The sequence below is a fragment of the Protopterus annectens genome, chromosome 10.part0, assembly GCF_019279795.1.
Source record: "Protopterus annectens isolate FY-2018-M chromosome 10.part0, PAN1.0, whole genome shotgun sequence".
Taxonomy (NCBI): domain Eukaryota; kingdom Metazoa; phylum Chordata; order Ceratodontiformes; family Protopteridae; genus Protopterus; species Protopterus annectens.
The window spans coordinates 1,660,770,108-1,660,788,911 of record NC_056744.1 but is presented as its reverse complement, the minus strand read 5'-3'; the positions used below and the strand labels follow the sequence as shown (position 1 = coordinate 1,660,788,911).

General features: G+C 39.9%; 1 protein-coding gene across 1 annotated transcript in view; it reads right to left on the bottom strand.

Annotated features, from left to right (window-relative positions):
* LOC122814390 (zinc finger protein 729-like) overlaps positions 1–18,804 on the bottom strand; it is a 144,684-nt gene that overhangs the window by 67,690 nt on the left and 58,190 nt on the right. The window contains 2 exon segments of the mRNA XM_044086974.1: positions 11,578–11,857; positions 11,859–13,254. Coding sequence (XP_043942909.1) covers positions 11,578–11,857; positions 11,859–13,254 — 1,676 coding nt within the window.

Here is an 18,804-nt window from a genome sequence, read left to right as displayed (position 1 = left end):
GACACTCCATAACTTCAACTTCTATTTCTTTTACTTCTACTTTACTAATCTTCTTTTCCACAATCCATCTTTGTGATATTAATTTTTTTATTGTGAAATTTTCATTATCTGGATGCCTTTGCCTGTATTTCTCTTCGAATATCTTTGTGGCTGCCTTCTCTATATTAGTTAACTTGCCTTTCTCCTTTGCATAAATATTGCATCATATCAAATCTCTCTTTCTTTCCCATGTCCATATTGCTTTTTCATACTTTTCAAAAATGTCTAGGTTCTGTTGTTTACATTTTTGCACTTACTCAGATGCTTCTTTTTATAAACAGATCAAAGTATCTTGATCTATATAATGTTTTTCAAAAATCTGTTTTATTAATGAATGGAAATTTTTATTTGAAGCTTCTGACAGTTTTTCCTTTAAGAGAAAAATTAGAGGAAAGAAAAATACTTTCACTCTCTTTGTATATCCTTTGTCTGGAAATTCTGGGCTTTTTGCATAATAGTAACAATATATAACTTCTTTCTTATCCTCAACAGTCCACTCTATCGTCTTTATGGCTCTTCTTTGGCCTATCAGTTTTTGTGATTTTTGTGGACTGCTAATTCCTTCTACAACAGGGAAGCCATCCTCCCCCTGAGCCTGGCCTGGCCCCATTATAGGAATGTTTCCAGATTTTGAGGATTCTACACTCTGTCATTTTTTCCCATCCTGGCACCAGTGTGCCTATCAGGATTGGGACTTTTATATCCTGGGACATGTGCACCCAGCTATCTTTTTTGTTTTTCCCTTACTTCTGTCCCTAATATATGCTACATAAATACAGTCTATATATCAGTGTTGCCTTGGTGAGATTTTGTGAAAAAAACAGGGTCCAACTTGTGAAGGTACTCATCAAGACTTGAGGATGAATTCATCTTCAGCACTACTACTCTCCTTTGCTTGCTGACTTTTCATCTCTCCCTTAGGACCCCAATGCTCAATCTTTTTTGATTTCTCCAAGCCTTTTGGGTTTCTAATGCCATGACGGGAATGGACCGCATTCGTAAGTCAGAGTATGATCAAAGTACATGAAATTAGTATTATTTCACTGTTTGATGTTAGCCAAAAGTACTCTTCACCCGCAATGTGCCCAGCAATGACTCCTTCTGCAATTCATATGGTTTTACATGAATTGGTAACATATCTAAATACGACTGTAAATTCTTTTTTATAAGACCAGTTGCTCTTATTACTATTGGAACTGTCTGGGTATCTTTCTTCCACATTGCTCTCGTTTCTGCCTGCAGATCAAGGTATTTTATGACTTTGTATCTCTCTGTATGCAAGACACTATAGTCACTAGGTGTGGCAGTTTCAATGATCAATGCTACTTTTGTCTTCTTTTCTTGGATCACTATGTCCGGTTTTCTAGCATCTATCTTTCGGATGTTGGTACTGGGTGATTCCATGTGATGTAAACTTCATAATTTTCTATGATTCTCTGTGGCTCATGTTTTCAATGTTTTCAGCCACTTTGATACCATAAAGTTTGCACAATCTCTAGTGTAACAATCTCGCCACATTATTATGCCTTTCAGTATACAGTCCCTCTGCCATTAGAGCATCGCAACCAGCAATAAGGTGTGTAACTGTTTCCAACTCGGTTCCACAAAACCTACATATGTCTGTTTCTCCTGCATGTTCAATGGACTTAGTAAACCAGCATTTATGCAGTCCATTATCTTGGGCTGCCAATATTAACCTTTCATTTCTTGATGTAAATTCACCTCTCCTTAGCCATTCCTGCATTCATTCTTGATCAACATGAGGCTCTTCAGAAGTTTTTTTATACTTGCAACTATATTTGTTTTTTCCACATTTCTTGCCTTCTCATCTGATCCTTCACCTTATATTCTTTCTTTTCTTTTTTAGCACATTCAGTTGCTGCCTGGTTTTTATCCACTTCTGGTTTGATTTCCATTCCTGCTTCACGTTGGTATGCTTCTGCTAAATTAAGCAGAGATGTCATCTTAGATTTATTCTCTTTAGGTTTCAAAACTTTCACCACATTTGGATCTTGCGAGGTCAGTAGATATGTGTGGAGTCCCACAAATGCAGATCTATACATGTAATCAGTTTCAAGGAGGCCCATCCTGCCTTCAGAACGGGGAATATATAATCTTGGTATACACAGATTTTTATAAATCATTTGGTGAGCATGAAGCATCCTTCTTGTTTTGATATCCAATCTATCCAACACTTTTTGGGGCCAGTCAATCACTCCAAAACTATTTTAGGACAGGAAGAACAAATTGATTTATAGCTTGGATCTTGTTCCTAGGTGTCAATGCTGTTTTCAGGATTAATTTAAGTCTTCTAAAGTACTCCTTACTAAGCTTTATTCACATTTGTTCATGTTTTATTGCTGATCCTTCATCAATTCCCAAGTATTTATACACCCCCTCTTGCTCACGTTCTTTTATATCACGTTCTTGTCCCAAACTGATGTTTTCCTGGTGCTGCAATTTTCCTTTTTTAAAGATTGTTTTTGCACATTTATCAAGACCAAATGACATTCCAATATCATCTGAAAAAGTTTTGACAACCTGCAGCTGTGCTTTCAGTTTCTCATCTGATGAGCTATACAATTTTAAATCATGGACAAAGAGAAGATGAGAAGTCATTAGACTTTGTTGTTTTCTAGAAGCCAGATTGTATCCATGGCCTAGGCTGTTAAGTAAACAGCTTAATGGATTAATGGCAAGGCAGAATAACAAGGGTGACAGAGAGTCACCCTGGAATATCCCCCTTTGAATTTTTATCCCAGGGATAATAATCTGTCCTTTATTATGGCTTAATTGCAAAGTGGTCTGCCACTGTTTCATGGTTACTGTAATGTAATCAATCAGTGTACGGTGTATCTTATACATTTTTAAGCACTCTTTTATCCATGAATGTGGGATACTATCAAATGTTTTTTTGTAGTCAATTCATGCCATACTTAGGTTCTTCCCCTTCTTACAATTCTCCACTATGCCTTTGTTTAACAGCAAATGGTCCTTTGTTCCATATGACTTTCTTTTATTGCCCTTTTGTTCTACTGCCATAATTGAGTTTTCTTCTAAATGACTATAAATTCTGTCAGTGTCAATTCCCATGTATAGTTTGTATGTTGTCGGAAGACATCATTTTTAGGGTAGCTTGCAGGTTCACTTTTAAGTAAGAGCATTGTTTTTCCTGTTGTTAACCAGTGTGGTGTGTGTTCGTGGTGCATATATAAATAGTTCTTACTCATGGCTAAATCATTGTGCAAAGAAGTTAATACTTTAAGCCAAAAGCTAGGTACTGCATCTGGGCCTGGGGTTTTCCAGTTAGAGGATTTTCTCAACTTTATTTTAATCTCTCTGGCTGTTATTTCATCCCATTTCTTATCCTGTAGCTTTAAACTTCTTATTCTTTCTTTTACTTCTTCTATCCATTTAGCATCTTTGTTATGTTCCACAGGATCTTCATAGATACTTCTCCAAAATATATCTACTTCCTCTCGTGCAAAGAAGTTAATACTTTAAGCCAAAAGGTAGGTTCTGCATCTGGGCCTGGGGTTTTCCATTTAGAGGATTTTCTCAACTTTATTTCAATCTCTCTGGCTATTTCATCCCATTTCTTATCCTGTACCTTTAAACTTCTTATTCTTTCTTTTACTTATTCTATCCATTTACCATCTTTGTTATGTTCCACAGGATCTTCATAGATACTTCTCCAAAATATATCTACTTCCTCTTTTCTTGGTGGTCTATCTAGTCCTTTTACCTTATTTCCCAGTTCTCTATAAAACTTTCTTGGGTTATCAATAATTTGTTTATTTTGTATTTTTCCCTTATATTTATTTTTGCATCTTCTAAGTCTTTCTGCCTGTTTTGTAATTTTTAGCTCATCTCCAATAGTGCATAATAGATCCTGGTCTGTTCTAATACTGCGCATTGCTTTTATCACATCTATCTTTGTTAGTATTTTTGTTGATCTATTCCCACTTCTATAATCTTCTAACAATGATACTTCTTGTCTTAGCTGCTTTATAGTATTCTCCATTTGATATTTCCTTGATGGTATTCGCTTTTGCCCCCTCTTTTCCCTTGCTACCCTATGTTCTTGTGGTAGAACTTCATCATTTATTAATTTAGCAGCACAGTAATATATTCTGGTAACTTCTGTTATATCACATGGGTCTCTAAGGACAGTGGTAATTACTGTGTTCATTTGTTTTATCAAGCTTCTGACTTTTGGGGTTTTATTAACCTTCTGCAGTCTATTTCTCTTATTGATTTTGATATATTTATCTTTGTCTATTAAATCAAGCAACTCTTCTTTCAACTCATTTTCTTCCTGTCAAAAGATTTTTAATACTCTTAACATATACTGGAAGAATCACGCAGCAAAAAAGGTAGGCCAAAAAAGAGTTTATTTAACATGCATGGAGATCTGCCACAAAAAGTTCTTGGTTGTCAGCAGTCTAATTTCTACACACTTTACATGGGTTTTTATACCCTCTTTCATGCATACTCAGCAGCTGGTTACTAGACAAGGAATTTCAGTCAAGGCTATAAATTCACTCAGTGGAGCCTTAGATGGTAAAAAAGTCAGACACAAGATAAGTTGGTGCCTACATCAAGGTAACATCTATGCACTCCTCCTTGGTCAGAGGTCAGTCCCAAAATAGGCCTGTGCCTGGACCAAAGTAGCATCTGTGCATTCCTTTCTGGTCAGCAAATTCCTTACAAGAAAAACAACTCATTTTAGCTTATTTCTTTTGCAGTTTCACATTTTAACCCTTCCTATACAGGATACAAAGATGTTGAACACAAAGATTCTTACTACATTTCCCCCCTCACAACACTTTGTATCCCCAGTAATACATTTTATTCATACAGGTTTTAACACAGTTCATTTCCTGTATATTCAGAATAATAAGCTTTAGTTGCATTGGCAGACAATACACTTGATATTATCATTCGGATGCAACTAAAGCTTATTATTCTGAATATACAGGAAATGAACTGTGTTAAAACCTGTATGAATAAAATGTATTACTGGGGATACAAAGTGTTGTGAGGGGGGAAATGTAGTAAGAATCTTGTTCAACATCTTGTATCCTGTAGGAAGGGTTAAAATGTGAAACTGCATTCGTAAAGAAATAATTGTTTTTCTTTGACAATTAATCACTTTCGCCAGCCTTCACTTCCAGGATCCTGTTGTTCTTCTGATCTGAAAAATAATCATTCGTTAGAGAAGTGTTAGTTTTTGTCAGCATTTTCCTCATGTAATCTGCTATCTCTTCACCCCCACGTTCCAGGCAAAAGACCTTGCCACTGCGGACGTAATGTCTCCCATATAGTAGTTCAAATGGTGTGACCCCTTTTGAAGTGGGAGTTGCATGGACAGGAGTGCCAGAGGTAAGCAGTTTATCCAAGACTGATGTGTCTCGCCATGAGTTTACGTAACTTGCCTTTGAGAATGCCATTATGGCGTTCAACCAACCCTGCTGACTGTGGGTGGTAGGCACAGTGATGTTTTAAGTCAATCTGAAAACGGCAGCCAGCTTTTGAATAACTTGGTTTACAAAATGTGTGCGTTATCAGAATAGATGCGTGTGGGTAGCCCAAAATGAGGATAATATTATTAAGGGCCTTGGCTACCGACAGGGCATCTGGATGTGTTACTGGAAAAGCTTCAACCCATTTTGTAAAAGCATCAATAATGACTAATACAAATCGCTTTTGTTGAACAGGGTTAGTTCAATAAAATCCATACAGATTGTGTGAAATGGATACGGAGGCAGCGGAAAGCTGCTGGAGTGATTTACCACCACCATGGTATCGTGCACAAAGCAGGCGACAAAACAAAATCGTTAGCATATGCTATAAAGCCCTTGGTCCAGAAAATTTGCTGGGTCATTTGAACCATAGCAGCAGGGCCCAGATGAGATGGGCCATGCGTCACTAATGAGGCATACCTAAAAGGTTTGTTGGCAAGACATACTTATCATTTGGACCTACAAAACTCCTTGCTTCTGAATAGCCCCATATTTAACCCATCGCTGTTTTTCCTGAACTGTACTAAGTTCCTGCATTACTTGCAAAGTTTGTAGATCAAATTTATCTGTAGGATGAAGTTCCTTCTGTGTGGTCTCGAGTGCAAAAGTAGAGGTTAAGGCTACACTTTTGCAGTTTTGTCAGCTAGTGCATTTCAAGTGATACTGGATCCTTGGCATTTGTGTGTGCTGACTTACAGATGGCCAATCCCGTGGCAGTTGGACAGCTTGTAAGAGGTTAAGAATTAAATCCTTGTGGGTTATTTCCTTTCCTGAGGCAGTAACCATTCCCTATTTTTCCATTGCTGTGCAAAGACATGGACCGTGGAAAAAGCATACTGACTATCTGTGTAGATAGTAACTGCCTTATCCTTGGAAATGGTACATGCTCTGGTCAAAGCAATCAATTCAGCCGCTTGTGCGGACAGGTTCCTGGGAGAGGTTTTGCCTCTAGTACCTTAGTCTCAGTTGTGACTGCATAACCCACTTGTGTAATACCTGCCTCATTCTTACGTGCTGACCCATCTGAACAGGGTCCAATCTGAATTTGCCAAAGGCTGATCCTTAAGGTCTGGTCTTGGCAAGACATTAGAGTGTATTAAGTCTAAACATCGTGAGGGGCACCGTCATCAGCTGTAGGTAACAGCGTGGCTGGATTAAGAGTGGTGCATCGCTCAATGGTCATGTGGTTGTGATAGTAATGTTGTCATGCAGGACAAGTGTCTGCTAGGAGAGAAAGGTAACTTTATCCTGTAGAAGTATTACGCGACAGAGTGCGGTACCGTAAAAAGGTCATGAAACAAAACTAGGGTTGCAGGCGCCTGCGGCCAGTGCAGCTGCGACTACTGCTTGTACACAGTGTGGCGATCGTGCCACTGTGTCCAGTTTACTGGAATAAAAGCTAATGGCCTCAACTTATCCCCATAAATTTGCAAAAGAACCGATGTCATAAAGCCCTGCTTACAATCTACTGTCTGAACAAAAGGTTTTGTATAGTCAGGGAAGCTAAGTGTTGCAGATCCTGCTATCAGTTGCTTTACCCTAGTAAATGCCTGTATTGCCTTATCTGTCCATTTCAGCGTCATGTGCTGCCATGGGAAGTAAAATAAGTTCTGAAAGTGGACTCACTTCCTCTGCATAATTGGGAATCCAACTACGACAAAGTTAGTTATTCCTAAAAATGACATCATTTCTTTTTTGTACTGGGCATTGGTGCCTGTAAAATAGCTTCTTTTCTACAGCTATCCAATTGTCTACCAGCATTTGAAATGGTATAGCCTAGATATCGTACTTCAGCTTTACAAAATTGTAATTTAGATTTGTTTACCTTATGTCCCTCTTCGCCAAAAATGCAATAACCGAATAGTTTTGGACTCACAGACAGCCTCCGTGGGTGCAGCCAGTAAGATGTAGATCCCGCGTATAACAGTAGATGACAGCCATGCTCGGTTGAAACTGTGCCAGGTTTGTTGACATTTCTTGAAAGATTGTAGGGCTTTCACAATATCCCTGCGGCAGCCTTGTGTAGGTGTACCGCTTGCTCATGAGCGTAAAGCGAACCAAAACCTACTAGTTTCCTGTAGAGGGATGGAAAAATGCGTTACTGATATCAATGACAGAAAATACTTATCTGTGGGAAGGATATCATTTAACAAAACAGATGGATCTGGGACCATAGGAGCCCTTGGTACCACAGCAGCATTCACAGCCTGCAGATCCTGTACCATTCTCCAGGTCCCATCCGGTTTCCTTACTGGGAACAAGGGTGTGTTACAGTGAATCTGTGCATGGAATTAAAACCCCAGCTTGTAATAGAGCCGTGATCACTGGTAGAATGCCTTCTTCTGCCTTTTACTTAGCGGATACTGGCGCTTGTGAGGTCTAAAGTCGGATTTTGGAGTTATTTTAACCTGTCCTGCTGTTCTTATTAGCCCAATGTCATGTTGCGGGACCATAAGGAATCTGGCACTGATTGTAACTTTAATTCTTCCTCTTGGGGTTAGGAGATATAGTCAGAATGGCCCTCCCGGTGGCGTTAGCCTGTCTTGTGGAGGTGCACTGTTGGTCTAGCCTGGGTGACCCAATTTAGTCTTTGTACCTGCCGCCTTTACATGCCAACTGTTCTGGCGTCATTTTAGCCCATTCAGTAACTTTCTTCCCCACCAGATACCATGCCATTTGTTCTTCCCTTGTTACAGAGACATGTGCAATAGAATTATTGCGAAAAAGTAACTGCATATCTTTTGTAAGACTGCATGTAACTGCAGAATTTCCTGCTTTATCCCAATATAGGTTTTGTAACAAGATTTTGTGACCTTGTGTTTAAAGAATTGCTCTTCATATTTGTCGTCTGGTCCTACATACTTTCTGTAGTACATTGTACAGTGTAGTTGTTTAGCTACCACTGGCGGTTGTGTGCCATATTTGCTTAAGGCCAAATTAGTTAGCTCATTTACTACATTTTGTGGTCCAGTTTCGACAAGATCATTACTGTACCAGTAGTGTAAATCACCCTGCCCCACCTGCAACATAACATGTTGAATTTCTACTGTTTGGCTAGAATCCTGATGCAGTCGGCACAGCTGCTATGCCAAATCGTGCATCAAATCTCTCCTAATAAGTTTACAGGGCAAACTTTGGAAATAATGACTCGAAATCTGATAGTTTGGTTAGTTTCAGGGTCCGTGAACCATAAGGGTTTAGATAGTGGTTCTTTATAAATGCGCCATTGGCTGCCTTGACTAATACATAGTCATCAGAAGTTACATCAGATGGCACTGCAGAGGTTTTAGCAGGGTCCTGGAGGCCCTGAATCACACAAAATTCTACATCCTTCCCTTCTACTTGAAGTGTGATAATCGGTTGTGCCTCTAGCTGCATAGTTACAGCCAGCTGTTAAATTAACAACCTGATATTCGCCGTCTGAAAAATCAGTCATTTCATTCTCCCATCCTGCACATTCTCCCTTACCCTCTTCGTTCATGTCCTCAAATGCTTCCTTTTCACTCTGCCTTATTCAGTCTGGGCCATCAGCCTTTTTGTCGGGTCTGATTCACCTCCACCACCATCATATAGTCATGCTGACTCGTGATCCGGGTGGTTTTAGTTCTTTCAGAAGACCGGCAATCCCTGGCAAAATGTCCCTTTCTGCCACATTTGAAACATTCTCCTCTTTTCTGTCTGCCTTCATAATCTTGAATGTCCCACATTCCCTCTTCCTCTGCCCCTGCCTCTGCCCCTTCCTCTACCCTGTTAGTCGGACCTTGCAGTAGCATAAGTGTCCCATCTTCACTCACCGTAAAGGTTTGAGCTTGTTTCTTTTTCCTTTCTTCTAAATATTTTTCTGCATGTCTTGCATACTCCAGTAAGGGTTGCAGGCGTGCCCTATGGTCTATCATATGTTTGTGAATGAAGTTACTGATTGCAGTCCTACATCCTTTTAAAAGGCATTTTTAACTGTTGTTCATAAGGTGAATCCTTTTCTTGATTGGGTGGTTTGTCTATTCCACTGTGGTTATCAAAGCACTGGGTAAGTCTGTGCAAGTAGTTGTCTACTTTTTCATCGTCTTCTTGTACACATCTATTGATACAGGTCCAGTCTGCCCTAGGCTTCCATTTTTCCATAATACGGTCTAGTAAATCCTTAACCTGCTTTTGGTGGGAGTCTGAATTGTAGGCAAGTGGTCTATCATCTTCCCTGGTTATGGGGTCCCAGTCCCCACAGACCAGGTGCCAGTCGGGACCCAAAATTTGTCGAACTACTTGCTCCAGCTCTGACATTTAGCTTGTAACTTTCTATCATGCCTGCGATATCTTCACAAAACTTGGTCATGTCTAATTTTGGGTGTGGTATGCCCTCCACAGCTTTTGGATGTCTTCCGTGTCCAAGGTCGGTAAACTAAAATAGTGGGACCTTGACCGGGTGTTCCTACTTGGATTTGCTACTTCTATAAGGGGATATGAGTCTGCAGATACTATATTTAATTCATCTTCTTGCATTTCAGCTTCCTTACGCGTCCATTCTGATTTATCTATATTACGGTTTCGAGTTCCAGGGTTTCACCTACTTGTTTTGTCAGTACTACAGAGGTACAGTTTTATCCTGATTCTCTGTGTCATTTTCCTGATACTTGGGTGGACTAACCATGTCTTTTCTAACCGGGATACAAGGGGGCTGTTGGTCTCGACAGGCAACAGATGTCTCATCATCCTCTTTTCGGACAAAAATGCATCTTTTGCACTCGAGCCACCATCTCCTTATTTGAAAATTGTTCCCTATGTCTCTTATTAGCTTCTTCTAACCATTTCTGTGCTTGAGGAAATCCTACCTTTTTGTTTCTTAACCTTACCTCCTGTGTCCCTGCGCAGGTCTCTCACTAGATTTTGACATTCTGATTTATTCAAGGTACCACTAAACCCATAGTCTTTCTTCCATTTTTTTTATATTTCAAGTTTTTGGATGTAATTTAAACATATATTCCTCATCCTCAGTCCTTTTATTTAAGCAGCCCTTCCTAACACAACAACTGCTTCCTGTTCCCATTTTTCTTATTTAAAAGAAAAACTGTTTCCTTTTCCTGAGATCTCTACCGGTCTTTTGTAAAATTTTAAACAAAAGAAATTCCTTTATGACTAGTCCCTTTTAAATAAAAACTTTTACAAATAAAAGCTTACCTTACTGCGGATCTTCCTCGTTAAATCACCGTCCACGGATCGAATCTAAGAGTGACTGGCCTCTACTTACGACTTCTTCGGAGGTCTTTCCATTCAAGGGAGCCGAGATTCGTTCTCCCTTCCTGTACAGGTTTTCAGTCCCTCTTATGCGATTGCATCGTGAAGAGGTGGCCCCGTTACGCCAGAAATGTCAAAAGATTTTAATACTCTTAACATACTGGAAGAATCAGCAGCAAAAGGTAGGCCAAAAGAGTTTAACATGCATGGAGATCTGCCACAAAAAGTTCTTGGTTGTCAGCAGTCTAATTTCTACACACTTTACATGGGTTTTATACCCTCTTTCATGCATACTCAGCAGCTGGTTACTAGACAAGGAATTTCAGTCAAGGCTATAAATTCACTCAGTGGAGCCTTAGATGGTAAAAAAGTCAGACACAAGATAAGTTGGTGCCTACATCAAGGTAACATCTATGCACTCCTCCTTGGTCAGAGGTCAGTCCCAAGATAGGCCTGTGCCTGGACCAAAGTAGCATCTGTGCAGTCCTTTCTGGTCAGCAAATTCCTTACAAGAAAAACAACTCATTTTAGCTTATTTCTTTGCACGCAATGCAGTTTCACATTTTAACCCTTCCTATACAGGATACAAAGATGTTGAACACAAAGATTCTTACTACACTTCCATACTGAGGGCACATCCCTTGTTTTCCATTTCCTGTGGGCATTCTATAGAAAGTTCTATAGCATCTTCCTGTGGCACATTCTCTTCAATTTCATCCCGTGTCTTCTGTTGTTCTGTCATATGGAAACTCACTGGCCTATCACTCCTCAACATTGACTGCATCAGAGTTTCCACAGTTTCCTGTTTCTTTCCTTGCTGTCTAGCTTCAAATGAATGTTTATACTGGTTTCTTGTGTGAATGGCTTGATGATTTTTCAGGCCACTGGCACATTTAAAAGACTTATTGCATTCTGTACATTTATGTTGTTTCATGCCTGTGTGAGTGGCACGATGTGCCTGAAGATTGCTGAGATATTTGAAGTACTTACAGCATTCAATACATTTATATCACTTCACTCCTGTGTGAATGGCATAATGCTTTCGAAGACTGCCTAGCTGTGTGACACTTATTGCATTCAGTACATTTATATGGTTTCAATCCTGTGTAAATGGCTTAATGCTGTTGAAGATTGCCTAGCTGTGTGAAACACTTATTGCATTCAGTACATTAATATGGTTTCAATCCTGTGTGAATGGCATAATGCTGTCGAAGATACTTTAGCTGTGTGAAACACTTATTGCATTCAGTACATTTATATGGTTTCAATCCTGTGTGAATGGCATAATGCTGTTGAAGACTGCCTAGCCATGCGAAACACTTACCGCATTCAGTACATTTATACGGTTTCAATCCTGTGTGAATGGCTTGATGATTTTTTAGGCCACTGGCACGTGTGAAAGACTTACTGCATTCAGTACATTTATATCCCTTCACTCCTGTGTGAATGGCATAATGCTGTCGAAGATACTTTAGCTGTGTGAAACACTTATTGCATTCAGTACATTTATATGGTTTCAATCCTGTGTGAATGACAAGATGCTGTTGAAGACTGCCTAGCCATGCGAAACACTTACCGCATTCAATACATTTATACGGTTTCAATCCTGTATGAATGGCTTGATGGTTTTTCAGGTTATTGGCACGTGTGAAAGACTTACTGCATTCAGTACATTTATGTTGTTTCATGCCTGTGTGAGTGGCACGATGTGCTTGAAGATTGCTGAGATATGTGAAACCCTTACTGCATTCAGTACATTTATATGGTTTCAATCCTGTGTGAATGGCATAATGCTGTTGAAGATTGCCTAGCTGTGTGAAGCACTTATTGCATTCAGTACATTTATATGGTTTCAATCCTCTGTGAATGTCACGATGCTTTCGAAGATTGCCGAGATATCTGAAACACTTATTGCATTCAGTACATTTATATGGTTTCAATCCTGTGTGAATGGCATAATGCTGTCGAAAATTGCCTAGCTGTGTGAAACACTTACTGCATTCAGTACATTTATATGGTTTCAATCCTGTGTGAATGGCTTGATGCTTTTTCAGGCTGCTGGCACATTTGAAAGACTTATTGCATTCAGCACACTTGGGTGTTTCTTTCTTTAAATGAAATCTCTCAGTTGTGTCATATTCAGAACTCTTGCTGCAGCCATGTCCTGAGTGAAGTGTTGTAGTAGGAGTGAGAGACAGCTCATCATACACTTTCACTGGCTGAGTACGCGGCTGTAAATGCTCTGTCAGGTGACGTGTCGCAGGTGTTCCATTGTCACATTCAGGTGGTTGGCGGCACTGATACTCTGATGGAAACTGTGGTACATCAGTGAGATAAACCTTGTTAATGTCCTTTCCAAGCTGATACCTCTGCTGGAGGTTAATTCTACGGTGATGCAACTGTGATCTTACAAGTGTTGGCTGTTGACTGCAATTCACATTGCAGTCTGTACTCTTTATACCTAGAACAGATTAGTTGAAAGCATTTTATTGCAAGAACAAAATAAATATGCAATGTATTCCATCACAATGATGTGTACAGGTTAGCAGTTTAAACATTTTTGGATTTGTTTTTGTTCAATAACTATTTTATTCTGTTATTATTAACATCACTAATAAAATAAGGTTAGGTAGTTCAGTTCCATCTTTTATCAGAATTTGCTCACTGTGAGAAGGTTTTTAATTTATTTCAGTCAACTGCCCTTTCATATCAGGTGGCCTAAATCACAAACTTAACTGCTGCTTTACAATTCTATAATACTGACATGATCATCTTCTAACCTTTCTGCCCCTGTTTACTCTTCCCTCCCCAATAACCATCGCCCTCACATCTAACTTCCGGCATTCAGTTTTAGGTAATCTCAGAGACATGCTTCACAGTTTGTTCTCTGTTGTTTCCCCATTCACCTCTCTCTTGTTAATGTACTGTCTAGTACAATATTGTCCATACCTTATCAAGTAGCTATTTGTAATCACACTCTTTACAACAAATCCTCTCCAACATAACCCAGTCCTGATTAAGAGTCAAAGGGACATAATACTGCTTTTTCCTCCTCCTCTCTTTCCCGATACAGCTTTGGACATCTTCCTATATGTCAAGAATTTTACTACAGCGGTGATCCACGATAAAATATACATTTTACAGTTGTGTGAACAACTCACTATAACTGTAGAACTTTAAGTAGGATCACTTTTGTAGTTTCAGCTCCAACACCTTTAGCAGGTTTAGTCCTGCTGCATCCTAGAAGGGCAGTGAAAGTATAAATCAGGCATGGAGACTGCCCTTATACTTACATGTACATAAATCAGGCATGGAGACTGTCCTTATACTTACACGTACATAAATCAAGCATGGAGACTGCCCTTATACTTACATGCACATAAACCAGGCATGGAGACTGCCCTTATACTTACATGTACATAAATCAGGCATGGAGATTTGCCTTATGCTTACATGTACATAAATCAGGCATGGAGACTGCCCTTACACCTACATCTACATAAATCAGGCATGGAGACTGCCCTTATACTTACACGTACATAAATCAGGCATGGAGACTGCCCTTGTACCTACATATATCTCCCTTAATGCATAGCTTTGAAGGGCCAGATACTACAGTTTGAATGCTCCAAAACTGATTTATTATGTAAGCTCTCCATTCACAGAACACAACTTTCATTTTCACCGGTAGAAAAAAAAGATGAGGGCCAACTGCCTCCTTATCAAGGATATGGTTATGCATCCTTATATAAAGAGGAATCTGTGTTTACAGAGCTTTGGGACATGGGCTGGCTGGGCACATATCTTCCTGCAGCTAATTCCAATATGTTAGAACTGTGTCACAGTAGTCATCTTACACATAAATATAAAGAATAGTTCTTGACAGCATTACAGGAAGATAACATATTGTACAAGAGTGTTGTCAGGTTCAATATCAAAAATGGATGGACTCCCCCCCCACTACAGGAAGACATTTCTTATAATATCCACCCCTAAGCTGCATTACTGTGCCTAGCAAACAACTTCTGTATGTCTCTCGAGTGTTTTTTTATTGTACAGTCCTGTCATTTTGAAGGACATTTTTCTATCTTTTTTTTAGAAAGAGTAGTCCATTCCTTGTATACTTCTAATGGAAAACTTTACATATTGTAGTTTCAGAAACAGCTAGGTAGTTCTCAGTAGATATGCATACTGACTGTTTATCTGCAAGAGAGCACCTGTTACTGTACTAGTGTGTCTATTTACATTTGAATGTTGGCAATGAAAAATACTAGACATTGTGGTACTTATCATTTTGTAGAAGTAATGCTAAATGTTATTTAACAAAAAATACATTTTAAAACCCAACACAACTCTGTGGTAATAAACACTACCTGAAATACCCAGTCATTCTTCACTGTGTGGAGCTGTTACATGTTCACTTTTCCAGAATCAAATTCACAAACATGTTGCTTTGATTATCACAAGGTTTGTTACCATTATAATAAGGTTTATACCTGTTTTGTCCAGTATAGTTACCTAACTTCAATTTAAACTTTCTTGGGGGGTGTCTGGGAGGAAACAGTTAAATACAGTGAGCTGTTATGGCAGCTAAAACTGAATGTTTGCAGAATTCCTGGAATAAATGAGAATGACAAGGAACCATTTAACAGTTTGTTTAAACTTAGAGCTCCTAAACAACAGATTCCATGCAGATCTGTCCTTTACAAATCTGTTTTTGCATTCCTGTGATCTTATTTACCTGTATCACAGTTTGTAATAACTAATATTAGGAATTAATTGCTGCATTTTTGTACTGAAACTAGTTAGGTCTAATTGTTTGCAAGTGGTTGTTTTGGATCATGTGATTTCATGGTGTTTTAAATGCAGTGTCTACATTATAGAATTTAGATTAAAAGTCCATTTATTTTGAGGAGGAAAGTGCTAAACAATTATATTAAAGCTTTGGAAGCCTGACTGTGCAGTGTGCTTTGTTTTCACATTTTGCCTTTTGTATTCCATATTTTTTGAATAATTTCTGAAAGCTAGATGACATATCCAAATTTAACACTTACTCAATGTCTGGAGTAGATGATCTCATTGAGAGGCTAAGCAAAGCAAGGTTTTAACCACCACAGACTTCACAAAAGGGTACTAGCATATTTATCTTACCCATAAAGCCAGAAGTTGAAGACAAAATTTTCCACCCAAAAGGTCTTTTTCATTATGCTGCCTTACCCTTTGCACTTCAGAGAATGTCTGTTGTCCTGGATGCAAGAGGTCCTTGAAGGCTGTCAGTGCATTTTGCACAGCTAGCATCTCCTTTTGGTTGATGTGAAGATGCATTTGTTTTGCAGACCACTTGCCCTGTATGCACTGTCCTGCCATGTGTGCTCCCCAGGCGTAGTCTGAAGAGTCTGTTGTCATACTTTGGTTTGCTGGAGGTAAGACAAAAGGAAGACCCTTGTTTATTTGACATGCTTGAGCCCACCATAGGAACTCTTTTTGAAGGCAGGGAATGAGAGGTATACTTGTTTCGAGGCTGTGCCTGTGCTGAGTCCATACATTTTTCAGGTACCATTGTAATTTCCTCATATGCAGCTTTGCATGTGGAATTAGTTGAATGCAGGATGCCATGAACCCCAATGCCTGCAGGATTTTCCTTGCAGTGAGCTGGGTAAAAGTTGCCATCTTTTTGAAGTATTGAGTCAATTGTTTTTGTTTGTCTGGCGTGAGGTAAGCCATCTGGGCCGTTGTATTTAAACTGGCACCCAGGAATATTATCTGTTGCAAGGGTATTAGTTTTGACTTCTTTTTGTTTACTGTGTACCCTAGGCAGCTTTGTTACAAATGCCAGATGCTGTAATAGAATGTCCTTGCTGTCCGCTTGGATCAGGCAGTCGTCCAGATATGGATAAATTTGTATTCCTCATTGTCTGCAGTATGCAATTACTGATGCCAGGCATTTCGTAAATACTCTGGGCGCAGTAGATAAGCCAAAGGGCAATGCAGAGAATTGATAATGCGTTGTACCTGCCAAAAATCTGAGGTATTTTCTGCAATCTTGTCTGATAGGGACATGCAGGTATGCCTCTTTGAGGTCCAATGTTACCAGCCAAGACTCCTTGCCCAGCATGGGAAGAAGCTGCTGTAGTGTGAACTTTGAATTTGGGTACCTCCGGGTATGTGTTTAGAACTGAGAGGTCTAAAATGGGTCTCCAGGCTTTGTCCTTTCTTGGTACTAGAAATAGTCTGGAGTAAAAACCTTGATCTTGCTTCTTTGTAGGTACCTTTTGAATTGCTTTCATATCCATGAGAGCTGAAATTTGCGTTTGTGCCTCTGCCCATTGGTTTGGAGGCAGATTTGGCATGCCTCTCATCCATGGTAAATTGTGAAAATGAAATCTGTAGCCTCGGGTAATAATATCCAGAACCCATTTGTCCTTTGTTATGATGTGCCAATTTTGTGGAAATAGCACCAGTTTTCCTCCCAAAGGTGCTGCCAGGGCAATTTTGCTTGGCAGGCGAAAACGGAAGTCATTGTGTTTGTTTCTTGAAGGGTTGAGATCTTTCGTCTCCACCTCTTTGAGTTGTTGTATGCCATTGTCTAGGCCTGAAAGAACCTTGTGGCTGGCCTCTGCCCCTTGGGTGTCTGTACCTACCTCTTTGGGGTCTGTCTGATGCAGGAAAGGACCAGTTTTTTGATGGCCAGTTTCTGCTGAAACGAGGAGGTTGTACCTGTAAAAAATCTTTAACTGTTTGCATAGATTTTGCCTTTTCTTCCATTTTCTTTAAAACTTCCTCTGCTTTGACACCAAATAACACATCTTTCTGCAATGGAGCATCCAATAACTTTGCTTTGACATGTTCTGGTAAGGCTTGCTCTTTTAGCCAAGCATGCCTACGTATTACAGTCCCTGTGACAGCTGCTCTACACGAGGCTTCCAGTGAATCAAAACCATACTGTAAGGTATGCTTTCCCACCTGTTCTGCTGCATGCAGCAAATCCTGCATCTCTTTGAAGTCAGGTTGTTCTGTCTGAGGGATCATTTTCTGCTTTAACTGTGTAATCAAGTACTGCTGGTATTTTAGCATGTGGAATTGGCAGTTTAAGGCCCTCATGGCCAAAGTGGCAGACGTATACACTTTCTTCCCCCATCTTTCTAATGCTCTGGAATCTCTTTCAGAAGGTAGTGGATTCTTAGCAGTAGAGGCCTTAACCCCTTTGGGACCCTGGGAAATGGTTTTGGGGTCTGCAACAGGACTTTTATATAGAAACTTATGAGTATCAGGAACTCTGTAGTATCTGTCTGGTTTAGCTGGTGCAGGAGGTAAGGAATCTCGGTTTAGACTAGATTTGGTGTAAACATCATCCAAAATGTCTAAAACTGGAGGAATTGCCAGGGGTCTATGCTGAGGAAGAAGAAGAAACTCACGGAGTCTTTTCTTAGAGTCAGAGTAATCTTGGCCTTCCCAGTGGAAGTGTTCCCTCATGGTGTGTAAAGTTTCCCCAAAAGAGTAGTCTTCAGGGGGGGAGACAGAGGGAATGGACTCTTCAGCATCTGAGTCTTCATAAGGAGGGAAGAAATAATCCTGATCCTCAGAGTTAGCTGAGGAAATGGATGCTTGGTCAGAGGAAGGATAATCTTCCTCCAGTCTAGGCCTTTTGTCAGGTGGGGGTTGGGAACCCCTGATAAGGGTAATTAAGTCCTCAGCCATTTTAAGCATCTGTTTTTTAAGCATAGGGGCCTGTGGGGGGGTTTGTGGACCCGGTTTCCTAACTTTTAAGGGGGCTTTAAGTTTAGCATAAGACTTAATAGAGATAGTTGTCGGTTTGAAGATGCCTTCAGAAACTAAAGGCCTATCCAAAATCTCCGGATCACTGTCAGGGTTGGCGTCCGCGGGTTGAGATGGAACTGGCTCCTGAGGCCCAGCTGATTTGGTCTGGGAGGCCATCAGAATTTCTAAATCAGCGGTAGTCAGGGGCTGCGTAGGCACCTCGCTGAAAACCAGAGAACCAGCGGCAGGCCTT